General features: G+C 47.1%; 1 protein-coding gene across 4 annotated transcripts in view; it reads right to left on the bottom strand.

Annotated features, from left to right (window-relative positions):
- Nucleotides 1-15,989, bottom strand: part of CEP89 (centrosomal protein 89) — a 491,071-nt gene that overhangs the window by 285,151 nt on the left and 189,931 nt on the right. For 3 of the 4 annotated variants that reach the window (XM_029608396.1, XM_029608395.1, XM_029608397.1), the window contains one exon: nt 10,382-10,497. The exons of the other annotated variant lie outside the window; for it this stretch is intronic. In XM_029608396.1, the coding sequence (XP_029464256.1) occupies nt 10,382-10,497 (116 nt within the window). The remainder of the gene's footprint in view (nt 1-10,381; nt 10,498-15,989) is intronic. 4 annotated transcript variants of the gene reach the window in all.

Raw genomic sequence — 15,989 nt, 5'->3', positions numbered from 1 at the left:
TTTTATGAGACAAGGCCTTTTCAAATCAAATGTTTTGAATCTCTGATGCTTTTATCCAGCTGTTAAATTTTTCAGGCCATCCTCGCCATTTCACAAAGCACTGCTTGTTCTTACCTCTCCCTTTTACCTTTAGAACCTTATCAACGCGGTATATTCTGTCCTGTTGAGGGCTGACTTTCTGTAATTCTTCAGGATAAAAAGAACCTTGAATGGTTTCCTCACCATAATCTTGTATCTTGTACACTGTTTTCTGTCCCCTGCTTAGGACGTCAGTAATTATAAATATCTCATCTGTCCATGTTTGTTCATAACCTTTTTCAAATTTCCCTTTAGTTTTTGACAGTCTAACATGATCCCCCTTTTTTAAAAAAGGCTTAGCAGTTTCATGTTTGTTGTTATTGCCGTAGATTACTTTCCAGAACCGCAGTGAGTTTGAGGTTGTTACATCGATGGGGCGGGCCTGTATTGTTCTGTGAAAACTGCGATTGTAACTGTTCATAAAAGCCGGAAGCACATCTTCATAGCGAAAAGTGTTGCGCGCTGTAAAGTATCGCCACATTTTGGATTTTAAAGTCCTGTTAAATCTCTCCACAACTGCTGCCTTAACATCGTTGTTGGTCACAAAATGCTGAATGCCCCTGTATTTTAACAAACTCTTCACAGATCTGTTTAAAAACTCTTTACCTCTGTCTGTTTGTATTTTGTTGGGAACACGACCACCTTTAAATATATTTTCAAAGGCCTCTGCCACTTCACGACCTGTTTTTGTTTTTAGGGTCACAGCCCATGCGTATTTTGACAAAACATCTATCACCGTCAAAATGTATTTGTAGCCTCTGTTATAACCAGACAAGGCTGTCATATCAACCAAATCTGCCTGCCATTGCCAATCTATATCTGACACTATGGTTTTATTTCTTTTAAATCGTACCCTAGCAGGTTTGTGTAAAGAATAAGCATCTTGTTCTGTAAGCCAATCAATCACTTGTTTCTTGGTCACAGACGGCATACATGCTTTAGCTGCCTGCAAAAGAGGTGTTATACCGCCAAAACTGCCGGTATTTCCTGGCTCATTATAAATTTTCTTTAAGATCCGCTGGTGCATTCTTGTTTTTTTATATGGCTGTAAAATACAGAAGTCTGTTTTTTTTAAAACAAAACTAAAGCCTTGTGTTTCACCATTGCAAACCTGCACCCCCCACTGCTTTCAATTATCCTCTGCTCAGATTTAGGTCTGGGGGAAGGCCGGCTTGAGGCAGAGGGGGCGGAGGGAAGGGGTGTAATTGGATTCTCCGTCTCTGTGTACAGAATGAGTCACAGTTTCCTGCCAGCTCTCTGGTAACTTTTTTTATTGGGTCATGCCTATCTACAGCAAGGGCTTGGAGGGGTGGGCTTGGGCTTCTGGTGACATCACTGGGGGGGTTTGGCTTGGGGGTTTGAGTGACAGCGTACCCTTTATACTACCCGGTCCCTAGTCTTTTGGAAAAAAAAAAAAAAAAAACCTGTCTTTTGCAAAGTTTGATCCTGCAGTTCATGCAATTCACCACCGGTAGCTTCAATCACTTGTTTTAAAAAAAAAACCAAATCCTTGTCAACAGAACGAGCCACTGTTTTTCTGCCTCCTATCAGCTTGTATTTTGTTTGGTTTTTTAAAAACAGAGTGGCTAGAAAAAAAGCATATTTCCTGCAGTTTTCCTGCCTCCTAAAAGCATACTACCGGCTCCGACATCATTAAAAAGGCATCAGGAGGTTCTAGGAGCGCATATTTCGGGACTTTTGTATTGTACTTCCGGTGAAATCATCAAAAACAGCCAGAGTCCATTAATACTGACATCATTAAAAAAGCGACAGGACCCTTTCTGATGACGTTTTAGGGGGTGTGTTTTTGGGGGGCGGTGTGGGGTGGACTTCCGGTGATGTCATACCCGCTACGTCACAGGGGGGTGTGGCTGGGGGTTGGGGTGTGGGCGGGGTCATCCGTGACATCATGGGGGGCGGTTTGGGGTGGGAGGGGCTCCCCATTCACTTCTATTGGGAGGGGAGGAGCATCGATGGGGTCTGGGCGGGGTCTGGGGCGGGGGCCAGGGGCGGAAGGGGTGGGGCCGGGGCGGAAGGGGTGGGGCTTGGGGCGGAAGGGGTGGGGCTTGGGGCGTGGTCGAGGGCGGGATGAGGCGGGAGGGGCGTGGCTACGCCCCCATTCACTTCTATGGGGAGTGGGCGGGGGCTTAGACCGGAAGTGAATGCTGATTGGCTGCGGAAGGGGTGGGGCCTGTGACGGAAGGGGTATGGTTGGGGGCGTGGTCGAGGGCGGGAGGGGGCGGGAGGGGGCGTGGCTACGCCCCCATTCACTTCTATGGGGAGTGGGCGGGGCGTGGGCGGGGCTTAGACCGGAAGTGAACGCTGATTGGCTGCTGTCATCCTTATCTCACCTGTCAATCAGTTTGATTGATCGTGTACCCATTATACTACTTACGGGAAACGAAGCAGCTCATCGACCACTAGATTCAGCAGATCCGCGAACCACGGCCTCCTTGGCCATTCTGGAGTGACGATGATCACGTCCGCCGGGTGCTTCTCTATCCGACGCAGCACCCTTCCTATGAGAGGCCACGAGGAAACACATAGAGCAACACATCCGTCGGCCACGGCACCACCAGCGCGCCTACTCCTTCCGCTGACGTCTCCCGTCGGCGAGCAAAAAATCGGGGAGCTTTCGCATTCTTGAACGTAGCCATCAGGTCTACCGCTGGTGTGCCCCACTGAGCGCAGATGAGTAGGAATGCTTCTCCCGCGAGCTCCCACTCTCCGGGATCCAACCAGTGGCGATTGAGAAAATCCGCCTGGACGTTTTCTACACCGGCTATGTGGGAGGCCGCAATACTGCTCAGGTGGGCCTCCGCCCATATCATTAACGACCGAGCTTTGGCCGCCACCAGCTGACTCTTGGTTCCCCCCTGCCGTTGATGTAAGCTACCGTGGTCGCATTGTCTGACAGAATCCTGACCGACCGACCGAGGATGAGCGGAAGGAATCTCAACAGAGCCAGCTGCACCGCTCGAGTTTCCAAGCGATTGATGGACCACGACGCCTCCTGAGCCGACCATGTTCCCTGAACTGCCTGCCCGAGACAGACCGCTCCCCAACCGAGCAGGCTGGCGTCCATAGTAACCACCGTCCACGATGGAGTTTCCAACGAAACCCCTCGACTCAAGTTGGCCTGGCAGAGCCACCACGGCAAGCTGTCTCTGGCGTCCTGGGTCAAAGGCAAGCTGAGGAAATATTCCTCCGAGATTGGGCGCCAGCGGGAGAGCAACGCTGACTGCAAGGGACGCATATGAGCGAACGCCCATGGAACTAACTCTAGCGTGGAGTTCATAGAGCCCAATACCTGTAAATAATCCCATACTACTGGTACTGGTTTGCGTAACAACCTTTGGATCTGAGCTTGCAACTTTATTATTCGATCCTGCGTGAGTGACACCGTGCCTTGACACGTGTCGAACACAGCTCCCAAATATTCCAGGGATTGAGACGGAACCAGATGGCTCTTGGCTACATTGATCACCCATCCCAGCGAGCGTAACAGATGTAGAACTCGCTGGATCGCCAGATGACAAAGTTTTCTCGACTTGGCCCGAATCAGCCAATCGTCCAAGTATGGATGCACCAACAGCCCCTCTTCGTGGAGTCTCGCTGCCACCACCACCATAATCTTGGTGAACGTGCGCAGAGCCGTTGCCAGGCCAAAGGGCAACGCCTGAAACTGGTAATGCTGCCCCATTACCGCAAACCGGAGAAACCGTTGGTGCTCCTGCCGAATGCCAATGTGAAGGTACGCCTCCGTGAGATCCAGAGAAGCCAAAACTCCCCCTTCCTCACTGACGCGATTACGGACCGTAAGGTTTCCATCCGAAAACGCGGTACCCTTAGACATTTGTTGACACTCTTCAGATCGAGAATGGGACGAAACGTTCCCTCCTTCTTGGGTACTACAAAATAAATGGAATAACGGCCCTGCCGGAGCTCGCCGGAGGGGACCGGCACTATGGCCCCGAGATCGCGCAGCCGAGCCAGAGTCGCCCGCACCACTTGACGTTTTTCTTAAAAACCGCAAGGGGACACCAGGAAGTACTGAGGCGGGCGGTGCAAAAAATCTAACGCGTAGCCGTGTCTTATCACCTCTAGTACCCACTGATCCGACGTGATTCTGGTCCATTCCTCGTAAAACCGGCTTAACCTGCCGCCAATTTTGGAACGGGGGAATGGACCGGCCTCACATCATTGCGCTGGCTTACCTCCCTGCGCAGGCTGACCGGCTCCCGGACGGCCGAAACGGCGCCCACGAAAGGACTGAGAATACGATTGCTGGCGGGTAGCACTGTGACGGAACGAAGAGTTCGATCCTCGAGCAGACCATGGTCTACGACCGCCACGAAAACGAGGACGAGAGGCTGGAGCCTCCCGGTAACAGTGTCTATCCTCCGGGAGACAGTGCACCTTATTCTCCCCCAAGGATTCAATTAGGTCCTCCAACTCCTTGCCAAACAGCAACTTCCCCTTAAAGGGAAGGGAGCCCAACCTAGCCTTGGAGGTGCCATCCGCCGCCCAATGGCGGAGCCATAGCAGCCGCCGCGCCGCCACCGCGGCGACCATGGTCCTTGCGGAAGTGCGCAGGAGATCATAAAAAGCATCCGCACTATAGGTGATGACTGCTTCTAACCGACTTGCCTGCCTCACCTCGTCCGATGACAGGGACTCATTGGCCAAAAGCTGCTGCGCCCAGCGAAGACCTGCTCTCAACGAAAAATTACTACAAATCGCTGCACGGATTCCCAACGCCGAAACCTCAAAGATACGCTTTAGCTGAACTTCCAACTTCCTATCCTGTATATCTTTAAGCGCCGTACCTCCCGTCACCGGGATGGTGGTCTTTTTCGTTACCGCTGCCACCGTTGAATCAATCCTTGGCAGGCGCAAAATCTCCAGAACGTCCTCCGGCAGTGGATATAACTTATCCATGGCTTTTGCAACTTTTAGGCCCAAATCCGGAGTATCCCACTCCTTAAAAAGTAAATCCGAGGCCGAAAAGTGTAGTGGGAACGCCGAAGACGGGCCCCGGAGCCCCAGGACGACCGGATCCGTCTGTCCAAGACGAGACTCAACCTGAGGAAGCGGAATTCCCAGCTCCCCCAGGATCTCCGGAATGAGGGGTCCTAACTCATCCTTATGGAATAACCTGACTACCTTCGGATCATCCCCCTCCGCTCCATGGGGTGCCCCGGAACCTTTAGCCCCCGGCTCTCCATCCCCCTCAACCCCCCTCGGGGGCTGGGATGGAAACTCCAGATCCTCCTCCGGCTCCTCTAGCTCCCCCGACTCCGACGAGGAGTTCTGAGAAACCTCCGCCCCCGGGAGCGAAGGGGTCTGGCTCGAGCCGGCCCCCCATCCCCTGGACCGGGCTTCGGTACTTTCTCTGCCGGAGCCCCAGTCTCAGAGGCAGGGGTCCCCTGCATCCTTTTTCTGGCTAGGCGCCGGGCTTTAAAAGCCTTATGCATGAGCAATATGAACTGTGAGTTAAAGGAGGAATCCGATGACCCCTCCTCATCACCCCCTTCCCCGGGGGAATCTTCACTAGGTGCCATGGGCCCTGCTGGCCTGTCCTTCCCCGCAGGCCCCTGCTGGGGGGACAAACGCGGCGGGTCCACAAACTCTCTGTTGCCTCGCCGGCCCGCGCTTATCTCGGCTGTCCGCGCCGAGAAAATGGCCGCCGTTCCCGCCGAAAACACGGTCAAAATGGCGGCCGCCCCCAGCGGTGCCGAAGACGACCGCTCCGAAAAGGCTGAAACCGGGGAGGAAGACCCAGCGCGCGACTGTCTACCCCTCCGGGTCCCTGAAGCTGACGCCGATCCCCCCTCTCCGCGCCCACGCATCCGGAGCACAGGCTGTCTCGCGACAGCCACGCTGCCGCGGACCCGCAGGCCCTGCAAGCAGCCTGCCTGGGCATGAAGACGCCGCGGAGCGGGAAGGGAGCCCGAAGAATAAAATAAAATTTCCCCGAAACCTCCCCGGATCGCCGAGCCCCAGTCACCGCGAGGAAGTAAGCCAAGCACTACCAGAACAGCACACACACACAAAGAAAAACCAGTTACCTTTTTTTTTTTTTTCTTTCAAAACTTTACCTCGGATCCGGAGCCGGCTGGGGGGAGTGAGCAGGGACCCCCAGTATCACCCCCAGGCCTGTAAGTGCCGGTACATGGGGCTCCCCCACTCCTCGGCAGCCTCTACCAGGGGGAACGGTCCCCTCAGGACCCTACCTTCCCCTGGGAGGTGGGGACTGGGACCAGCAGGCAAGCCTCTGCGGTCCTTCCCCTTCCGAAATTGCAACACCTACCTGCTAGTCAAAATTTCTCTCTTTTCACTTTTTTTTTTTTTTTTAAACACCTAAACTTAGGCCCTAAACAGACTGTAGGTTTTGCACCCTCTCCACCTGCTAGGAGACAGAAGAATACTGCCAGACTGTAGGTGGCACCAGCCTAGATATAGGCGGAGTTTTTTGTTTATAAACTTCTGTCTCCATCTGCTAGAGGGGGGGCAAAACCCAGGAGTCTGGACTGATCCTGGTACGTACAGGGAACAGATTGACAAAAGAAAACCACTAGACACTAGGTTAATCAAGAGAAAATATCAATTTTATTACCAAAAAATTAAAAGTGAATGGAGTCTATTGTGGCTGACAGATAGGCATGAACAAATTCTCCCAAAGCACTGTTTTTGTTTTGTACCAATGTATTTTTTGGTAGATTTTAAAAGCCCTATGCGCGCCAAAGCCGGGAGTTATGTGTGTGACTCGGCCTGGCGCGCATTGTGCAGATTTTAAAAACCGGGCGAGCATGCGCATAGCTCCCAGTATGCGCATAAACATTTTCACAAAAAGGGGTGGGACATGGCGTGACATGGGTGGGCCGGGACTGCACCATGAAGTCTGCGCGTAAGTATTTACACGTACATGCGCACACCGGGGTCCCTACCGCATAACTTTACTTCAGGATAATCGGCTAAAAGGGAGGCAAGTTAGCTAGGTGGATTAGGAAGTCCTCTCCTTTACTGGGGTGAACTGGAAAAAAAAGTACTATTTTGTCACTGTGTGTAACTACTAAAATTCTCCCCACATAAGCGTGTGAGGCTGCATTTGTGCACGTTAATATAAAATCGTGCACACATGTAAGTGCCTATAGCTGATTTGATAAGACGCGCATATATGCGTGTATGTTATAAAATCGCTGCGTCCATGTGCGTGCACCAGCAATTGAGTGCACGTGTGCCCGCGCGCAGATCTTAGACTTTACCTCTTTATGATGGGAATTATTACTCCACTTATTCACCTAGCCTGAATTAACTTATAAATTTGCACCATATATTTATTAATAATCCCTCAAAGCTAATACAAAAGGTTACCCCAATCATGGAAGAAAACAATGTTTGCATTAATACCTAATTAATCAAGGCCAATACTTCTGAATTTGTTAGAAAATTTGAAGTTTAAACAAAAGATCTTAAGTTCTTAGAATTATCTGACCACTTAAGGGTCAATTTACAAAAAATGCTCAGTGTCTAAATTTAGGTAGATTTTCAGCCAAATTTATGCCTCAATTTTCAGTTGAAACAGCACCTAAATTTAGGTACCTAAAAATTAGGATCTTAAATTTAGACTTTGAATTCATTTGACTAGATTTAGCAGCCAGGGATAGTAACTTTTAAACACTCAAGTGGGCATTCATGTAGGCACGTGCACCAATGGATGTGGCCATTTTATAGAAACATAGAAATGACGGCAGAAGAAGACCGAATGGCCCATCCAGTCTGCCCAGCAAGCCTCACACATTTTTTCTCTCATTCTTATCTGTTACTCTTAGCTCCTTGTTCTATTCCCCTTCCACCCCCACCATTAATGTAGAGAGCAGTGATGGAGCTGCATGCAAGTGAAATATCTAGCTTGATTAGTTAGGGGTAATAGGGGCAGTAACCGCTGCGATAAGCAAGCTACACCCATGCTTATTTGTTTTACCTAGACTATGTTGTACAGCTCTTGTTGGTTTTTTTTTTTTTTTTTTTTTTCTTCTCCCCTGCTGTAGAAGCAGAGAGCCATGCTGGATATGCCTTGAAAGTGAAGTATCAGGCACATTTGGTTGGGGTAGTAACCGCCATAACAAGCCAGCTACTCCTCGCTTTGTGATTGCGAATCCTTTTTTTTTTCTTCACCCCTGTCGTTGAAGCTATGCAGGATATGCGTGAAGCATCAGTTTTTTGTTTTTGTTTTTTTTGTTTTTTTTGTTTTTTTCCCCTGCCGTTGAAGCAGAGAGTTATGCTGGAAATGCGTGATGTATCAGTCTTTCTCCCATGCCGATGCAGCAGAGAACCATGCTGGATATGCATGGAAAGTGAAGTATCAGGCACATTTGGTTTGGGGTAGTAACTGCCGTAACAAGCCAGCTACTCCCCGCGTTTTGAGTGCGAACCCTTTTTCTTCTCCTTTGCCGTTGTAGCAGAGAGCTCTGCTGGATGTGTGAAGTATCAGTTATTCTTCTCCCCTGTCATTGAAGCAGAGAGCTATGCTGTATGGTATTTTATACCATATGGTATTTTATACCATATGGTATAAATACCATATGGTATTTATACCATATGGTATACCATATGGTATTTATGGTATTATAAGTACCATATGGTATAAATACCATATGGTATTTTATACCATATGGTATTTTATACCATATGCACGTATGTTATAAAATTGGCAGTAGGCGTGTACCTGGGTGTGCAATTTTATATAGAAGCATGCAACTGCCGCCTCTACCATGCAAGTGGGGGCATTTTGCTAGGCATGTGCGCTGACACAATTAGCCGTTTCTCCCAGTTTGTCCAGGTAAAAGGATAGGACTTCCTAACACCCCCCTCCCCCCCAGCTAGATAGCCTCCCTTTTACCTTAATAACCCCGACCCTTCAAACCCTGCTGACTAGCCCTGAGTTTTTATTTTAAAACTTACATGCTATCCATAGCAGAAGTAAAGTTACGCAGCACGGGACTCTGGCGCGCGTTTGTGTGCGTAAATTCTTACAGGAAGACTTGTTACAAACCCAGACCACCCATGTCTCATCTAGAACCCGCCCACAGCCCACCGCTTTTTTGCCTTTTCGATTTGTGGGCATACTGGGAGACATGCACATACTCGGGCACTTCTTAAAATCTACGCGAGGCGAGTGCCAGCCCAAGATGCGTATATCTCCCGGCTTTGGTGCACGTAGGGCTTTAAAAATCTACTTGTAAGTGAGATGCCGAGACCTGACAATTAGTGCCAAGTGCTTAACATTATTTCCCACCTCAACTCCACCCCTGTTGCTGCTCACTTTTTAGGGTCCTAAATTTAGAATCCTAATTAAACTAAATTTGGCTGCTCAGTCCTAGTCAGATTTTTAAAGGGACAGATTTAGGTTCCTAACTCCCAAAGTTAGGCACTTAAATCTTTTAAAAATGGACTTTGTAGAGCTTAATCTGAAAGGCATTTCTATTTTAAAGACACTGTAGACCTTTGTCCCAGGATGCTTTGGTAAGACCTTTTGTTGACTTTATTTTTTTTTTTTTATCACTCATACACCTGCAGGAGTTATGTGACAAATTTAGGATAATGTTGAAATTATAAGCTCCTAGTTTGCTATAAAATGTATTAATATTCTTGACTGCAGTCAAACATTAAGGATACTATTTGTAAACTGCCATCCTGGTGCAAATTTCGCAGGTATAGTCCGTCATTTTTACCTGCAGACTTTGCACCAATTTTTTTATTTTTTTTTAAAAGAGAACACATACATGTATTTTCACTTGGAAAATTTCCAGGGGTACAATATGCCTGACTTTTGCACCTGATTTTAGTGGAGGCAAAATATGGCTGAAAACTAAGTCAAGTAGAGTTGAAACGTCAATTGATTCGTGTTATTTACTGAACCCACCTAAAACACCCGCCCCCGAGAATAGCTCTCTTCAATCCTGCTAAAAATATGCATGCTGTAGAACTCTGCATGTAATTTTCTGGACAGAGGGAGGACAATTGACAGTCAATTTACTTAGGGAAATGACTTTGATAATTTTTCTCCCCATGTGAGGGTGTTCCAATTCTTCTAAATGTGGCAACATTTTTATTTTCTGGTCTTAAAATTATATTTAACACTAAATAGAAATTTAAGAGAAATCTTTAAAAAAAACATAAAAATGCAATTACATACAAAACATTTATTTCAATAGCTTTATATGTTCTATGGCAATGAGGTTAAGTAAACAACATACAAGTGCATGATGTATCCCAAGCACAAAGTTAGTCACCTCACCTTCCTGAACGTGTCGATTATGGCTCTCTTTTGCTTTGGCTTGCTGAACCTCAACTTGTTTCATCAGCACTTGATTTTCTTCCAAGACTAGCTTTGCTTGAATTTGTAGGTGTTGCCTTTAAAGATAAAATTAAGGACAGGATCCAACAATATGATCTGAATACAACTGCTTTATTAAACAGCACTAAATCAAGTGAGTAAATGAATTCAAGTGAGGGAATGGTGAATAAAACGGAAAATGTCATAATGCCTCTGTATCGCTCCATGGTGAGACCGCACCTTGAATACTGTGTACAATTCTGGTCGCCACATCTCAAAAAAGACATAATTGCGATGGAGAAGGTACAGAGAAGGGCTACCAAAATGATAAAGGGAATGGAACAGCTCCCCTATGAGGAAAGACTAAAGAGGTTAGGACTTTTCAGCTTGAAGAAGAGACGACTGAGGGGGGATATGATAGAGATGTTTAAAATCATGAGAGGTCTAGAACGGGTAGATGTGAATCGGTTATTTACTCTTTCAGATAATACAAAAATTAGGGGGCACTCCATGAAGTTAGCATGGGGCACATTTAAAACTAATCGGAGAACGTTCTTTTTTACTCAACGCACAATTAAACTCTGGAATTTGTTGCCAGAGGATATGGTTAGTGCAGTTAGTATAGTGTGTTTAAAAAAGGATTGGATAAGTTCTTGGAGGAGAAGTCCATTACCTACTATTAAGTTCACTTAGAGAATAGCCACTGCCATTAGCAATGGTAACATGGAATAGACTTAGTTTTTGGGTACTTGCCAGGTTCTTGTGGCCTGGCTTGGCCACTGTTGGAAACAGGATGCTGGGCTTGATGGACCCTTGGTCTGACCCAGTATGGCATTTTCTTATGTTCTTATGTTAGAAATACAAATACAGATAGAGAGCGCATGTCAAGATTTCTTTGGCGCAGGGGGAAAAAAGGATGCAGAGCAGTAGTTCCATAGGGGCAGATTTTAAAAGCCCTGCGTGCGTAAATCCAGCTGGATTTACGCACGCAGGGGACTTGCGCGCCGGCGCACCTATGTTGCTAGGCTGCCGGTGCGTGCAAAGCCCTGAGATGCGCGTAAGTCCCGGGGCTTTGCTTGGGGGAGGCATGTCGGGGGCATTCCGGGGGCGGGGCCGTGGTGCTGGCCCGAGGGCATTCCTGGGGAGTGGCCAAGGCCTCCGAACCAGTCCCCGCGCTGGGGAATGGCGCGCCGGCAGCCCGCCAGCGCGCGCAAGTTACACCTGCCTCGGGCAGGCGTAACTTTCTTAACAAAGGTAGGGGGGGATTTAGTTAGGGCTGGGGGATGGGTAAAAAATACTGATTTATTTTTACAAATCCTTTCCCAGTGATGCATTCAAACTGGTGAATAATCTTGCAGAAAAGTCTGCGTTAAAAACATTGCTACATAAACCATGAAACCTACGCAGCATCGTTCAACATAAACTGCATATTCAACAAAGATAGAAAAACAACAAGATAACATATTACAGTCCTGTCACAAACCAAAGAACTCATAGCTTCCGCTTCTGTCCCAGAATTGCACTACAATCAGCTCATTGGTTACCTTCTACTAGAAAGGAAATTGCAAATATTGGGAAGATGTAATGACGATCCAACATCCCTTCAGCATCCCCGATAAAATAAAATACAGAAATCAAGAATCAGAGAGCTGGTGAGCAACAAGTTTTTCCAGGTAAAGTTACATGTGTAACCTTTCACATATATTCAGGAGTCCACCGCATAAGTCTACCGCTGAATATACATGGATAACATTACATGGGTACCTCTATCCAGATAAAGTTAGGACTGCTATTTTTCCATCCAGGTTTGTGCATGTAACTTCAGCCAGAAAGCACTTAATATATGTTCTCATCAACTAAAGTTTAGCCCCACTCCCAGAATCTCGCCATCAATACCCTTTTTGTCCAGATACATCTTGGCACACAAAAGGCAGGCGCACGAAATTTATGTAGTCTGCAGGAGGTAAATTCAGCTTTTGTGTAGGTAACTGCAAATGTCACTAGCACAAAGGCTTGCAATGCTGACCTCGCAACACCGTTACTTTTAACTCCTGAAGTGTTGGATTGAAAGAGAGACTAGGACAGACACCTCAGGCATCAGCAAAGATCCATGTCTATCCTCTTTCCGAAGGCAAGTAATTGGTCTCTGTATGAATTTGCAAAGGGCTACTGAGAAAGCCTGGTGTTTAGGATGAACTAATCATATTTCACCGGCAGGAGGTAATTTTAAATAAGGCATCTTGACTCAAAAATTATCATCAAGCACGTTTCACAGGATGTTTGGCCCGATAAGGACCAGAACTCTACAGGGCACAGAAAGTTTGCATCAGAAGCCTACATTTTGCCCTTGCCAAAACTGAAAGCCCATGTAGCCGCTGAATTAGGGGACAGATACTTGCCAGTCAAGAACTTCCTGTAGCTATCTAATTGCAATGTTTTGCAACAGTAACAGTTTCTGAGTATGCTTGGCAGGGAGACCCACGTAAAAGGTGTTAAAGAGGTCAGTCTGCAATGTAAAAAAAAAAAAAAAGGTGCATCACAGATTTAAATGCTTTGACATCCAGCACATATTGTAAATGCCTTAGAGCATAACCTAAGATATGTCCTGAGGATGCCTGCTTATATGTGGGTCTCCAAGCCAAGGAACACAATTAGTCCACTGCCAGATTTTTAGCTTCAGACATAGAAAGTATCTTGGCCCCTACCTATCTGCAGGCCTGCGGGGCCTATGTTGCCAATTTTCCAGATCTCAGTTTTGCCACTTTTCAAAACCAAGTTATTAGCCATAACCAATTTGTGCCTTTTGTTCAGCTGATCCATGGTTGCACTGGGATTTTTGCTTAGAGGGGCAAACACAGTTGGATATCACCTGCATAATTATGGCCTGTAAATCCAAATAAGCTTTCCCTTCTGATATATAAAGATGTTAAAATACAATGAAGAGGGTGATGAACCCTGCAGGACACCACAGCAGATGTTTATTAGCACTGAGCTAGCAGATTTGTTTTCAAATAAGAAAATAATAAATCCAGCTCCTTACCCTTCTACCCAGGCCCAATGAAGAGCACTTTCCCAAAAACACAGAATGATTAACAAGACTGCAGGCACCAGAAAAGGCCAAAATCCCCACCAAAGCCAATTCTTCCCAAGCTACTATATGAAATGCATCATCCAGCATGGAGATCAACATGGTCTCCAAGCTGCAATTAGTGCAAAAACAAAATTGATAACTATCCAGGCCCGAAGAACTCAAAAAAGCACCACTCTCTTGATTACCTTTACCAAAAAGGCAGATTTGAAACTGGATGATAATTTTTGCAGTAGGCAGGGTCTAAGGAGGGTTTTTTTTTTCCAAAATAGGGGTCCTGCTATACCAGGGGTCAGGAACCTTTTTGGCTGAGAGAGCCATAAACGCCACATATTTTAAAATGTAATTCCATGAGAGCCATACAATATGTTTAAAACTAAATACAAGTAAATGTGTGCATTTTATGTAAGATCACACTTTTAAAGTACAAGAAGTCTCTGAAAATATTACACCAGGCCTTAAGACACCAATACATCTCCTATTAGGAAAACGGACCAAGTCAGGCTGCTATAGAGTCCTACACAGAAACTACACGCCAGCAGAAAACCTCACCTGAATCACGTGCTGTCCCTCACCTAACATAGAATAAAGAGACCAAAACGCATAACAAGAAGCATGCAGACAAAAACTGAATTGGAAACTGCAACAAGCCAGAGTCTCTGTATGCAGTGTAACAAAGGAAAAAAGAAACATCACACATCCTTATAAAACAAATCAAGAAATATAAAATCATCAGCAGTAAAACTGTACTAACAAAAAGAACATATTTCGAAACAGCTGATGAGTGGAATATCCAATAATTAAAAACTCATATAAAACATTTCCAGATACCAACAAAATATTTCAAAATAGCAGACACAAAGATCCAGTAATGAAAAATAATAAGGATACAAAAATTTTTTTGCTCTGCATACCTGGGAACGTTTGATATCCAGGTGTCCTGAGATTGTTCTGAATTAGCAGGAGGTGGGGTGGTTTGCTTGGAACTTTCTCCTCTCTCAGTCACATACCAGCGCTCTCTCTCACACTGGCTCTCAATGACACACCTATACACACATGCTCTCAGTCACTCACATATACAAATGTTTTTTCTCTCTCACTTATATAGGCTCTTAATTACACATTTACACACATGCTGTCTATCTTTTCACGCTTACACACACACAGGCTTTCAATCACATAAATACATGCTGTCTTTTTCTCTCACACACAGACTCTCATTCACATGCTTACAAACATGTCCTCTCTTTCTCTCATTTACACACAGGCTCTCAATCACATACTCACATGCTCCCTCACCTAAATCAGCTCTCAATCACACACAGACACACATGGTCTCTCTCTCTCATTTAAACACAGGCTCTCAATCACATACTCACATGCTCCCTCACCTAAATCAGCTCTCAATCACACAGACACACATGGTCTCTCTCTCTCATTTAAACACAGGCTCTCAATCACATACTCACATGCTCCATCACCTAAACCAGCTGTCAATCAGACACAGACACACATGATCTCTCTCTTACTTATACACACAGGCTCTTAATCATACATACACATGATCTCTCTCACACACAAAGGATCTCAATCATACACACATACTCTTTCAAACAAACAGGTTTTCAATTACAAACTTACACATACAGGTTCCCAATGGTAAACTTACATTCATGCTCTCTCTCTCACAGGCAGGATCTCAATCACAGACATACTCTCTTTCACATATACAGGCTCTCAATCATTCACATACATGCAATCTCTCACTCACACACACAGGATCTCAAACACACATGCTTGCTCGCTCATTCACTCTCTCTCTCCCCCCCCCCCCCCGGGAACTCGCGGCAACAGCAGCCACCTCCCAACGCTAACCTCCTTCATTTTCAGCCCTCGCGGAGGCGAAGGCGGAGTCCCATCGGCCGCGGTTGAAGATTTTCATTTTCCTCCGAGCCGCGCTGCAGTCTTCTTCCCGCGCAGGCACCCGATGACTCCAGCGCTGGCACCCGGCTGACACCCGATGACTCCCGCGCAGGCACCCGGATGACTCCAGTCGGCGTGCTCTCTTCTCCTCCCCCCCGCGGCCCGGAAGAGGAAGTGGTGAGCATCGGGTGCCTGCGCGGAAGAAGAGACCACGCTAGTGTGGTCTCTTCTTCCCGCGCAGGCACCCGATGCTCTCCACTTCCTCTTCCGGGCCGCGGGGGGGGGAGAAGAAGAGAGCACGCCGGTGCCGCTGACTCCAGCTGTCCTGCCGCGTTCCGCCCGGGCTGACAGCATTTTAAGCCCGGGCGGCGGAGGACCGGGGAGCAGCTGGGTCAGCGGAGAACCGCGAAGTATGGCGACACGTGTCTGCGAGCCAGATGCAGCCCTCAAAAGAGCCATATCTGGCTCGCGAGCCATGGGTTCCCGACCCCTGTGCTATACGTTTTCAGGCACCCAGGCAAACAGCCTCCCTAAAGAGACACGGATGATTTCCTTCAA

This window comes from Rhinatrema bivittatum, chromosome 7, assembly GCF_901001135.1.
Source record: "Rhinatrema bivittatum chromosome 7, aRhiBiv1.1, whole genome shotgun sequence".
Lineage (NCBI taxonomy): Eukaryota > Metazoa > Chordata > Amphibia > Gymnophiona > Rhinatrematidae > Rhinatrema > Rhinatrema bivittatum.
The sequence above is the reverse complement of the archived record's forward strand: the minus strand, read 5'-3'. Positions and strand labels throughout refer to the sequence as shown.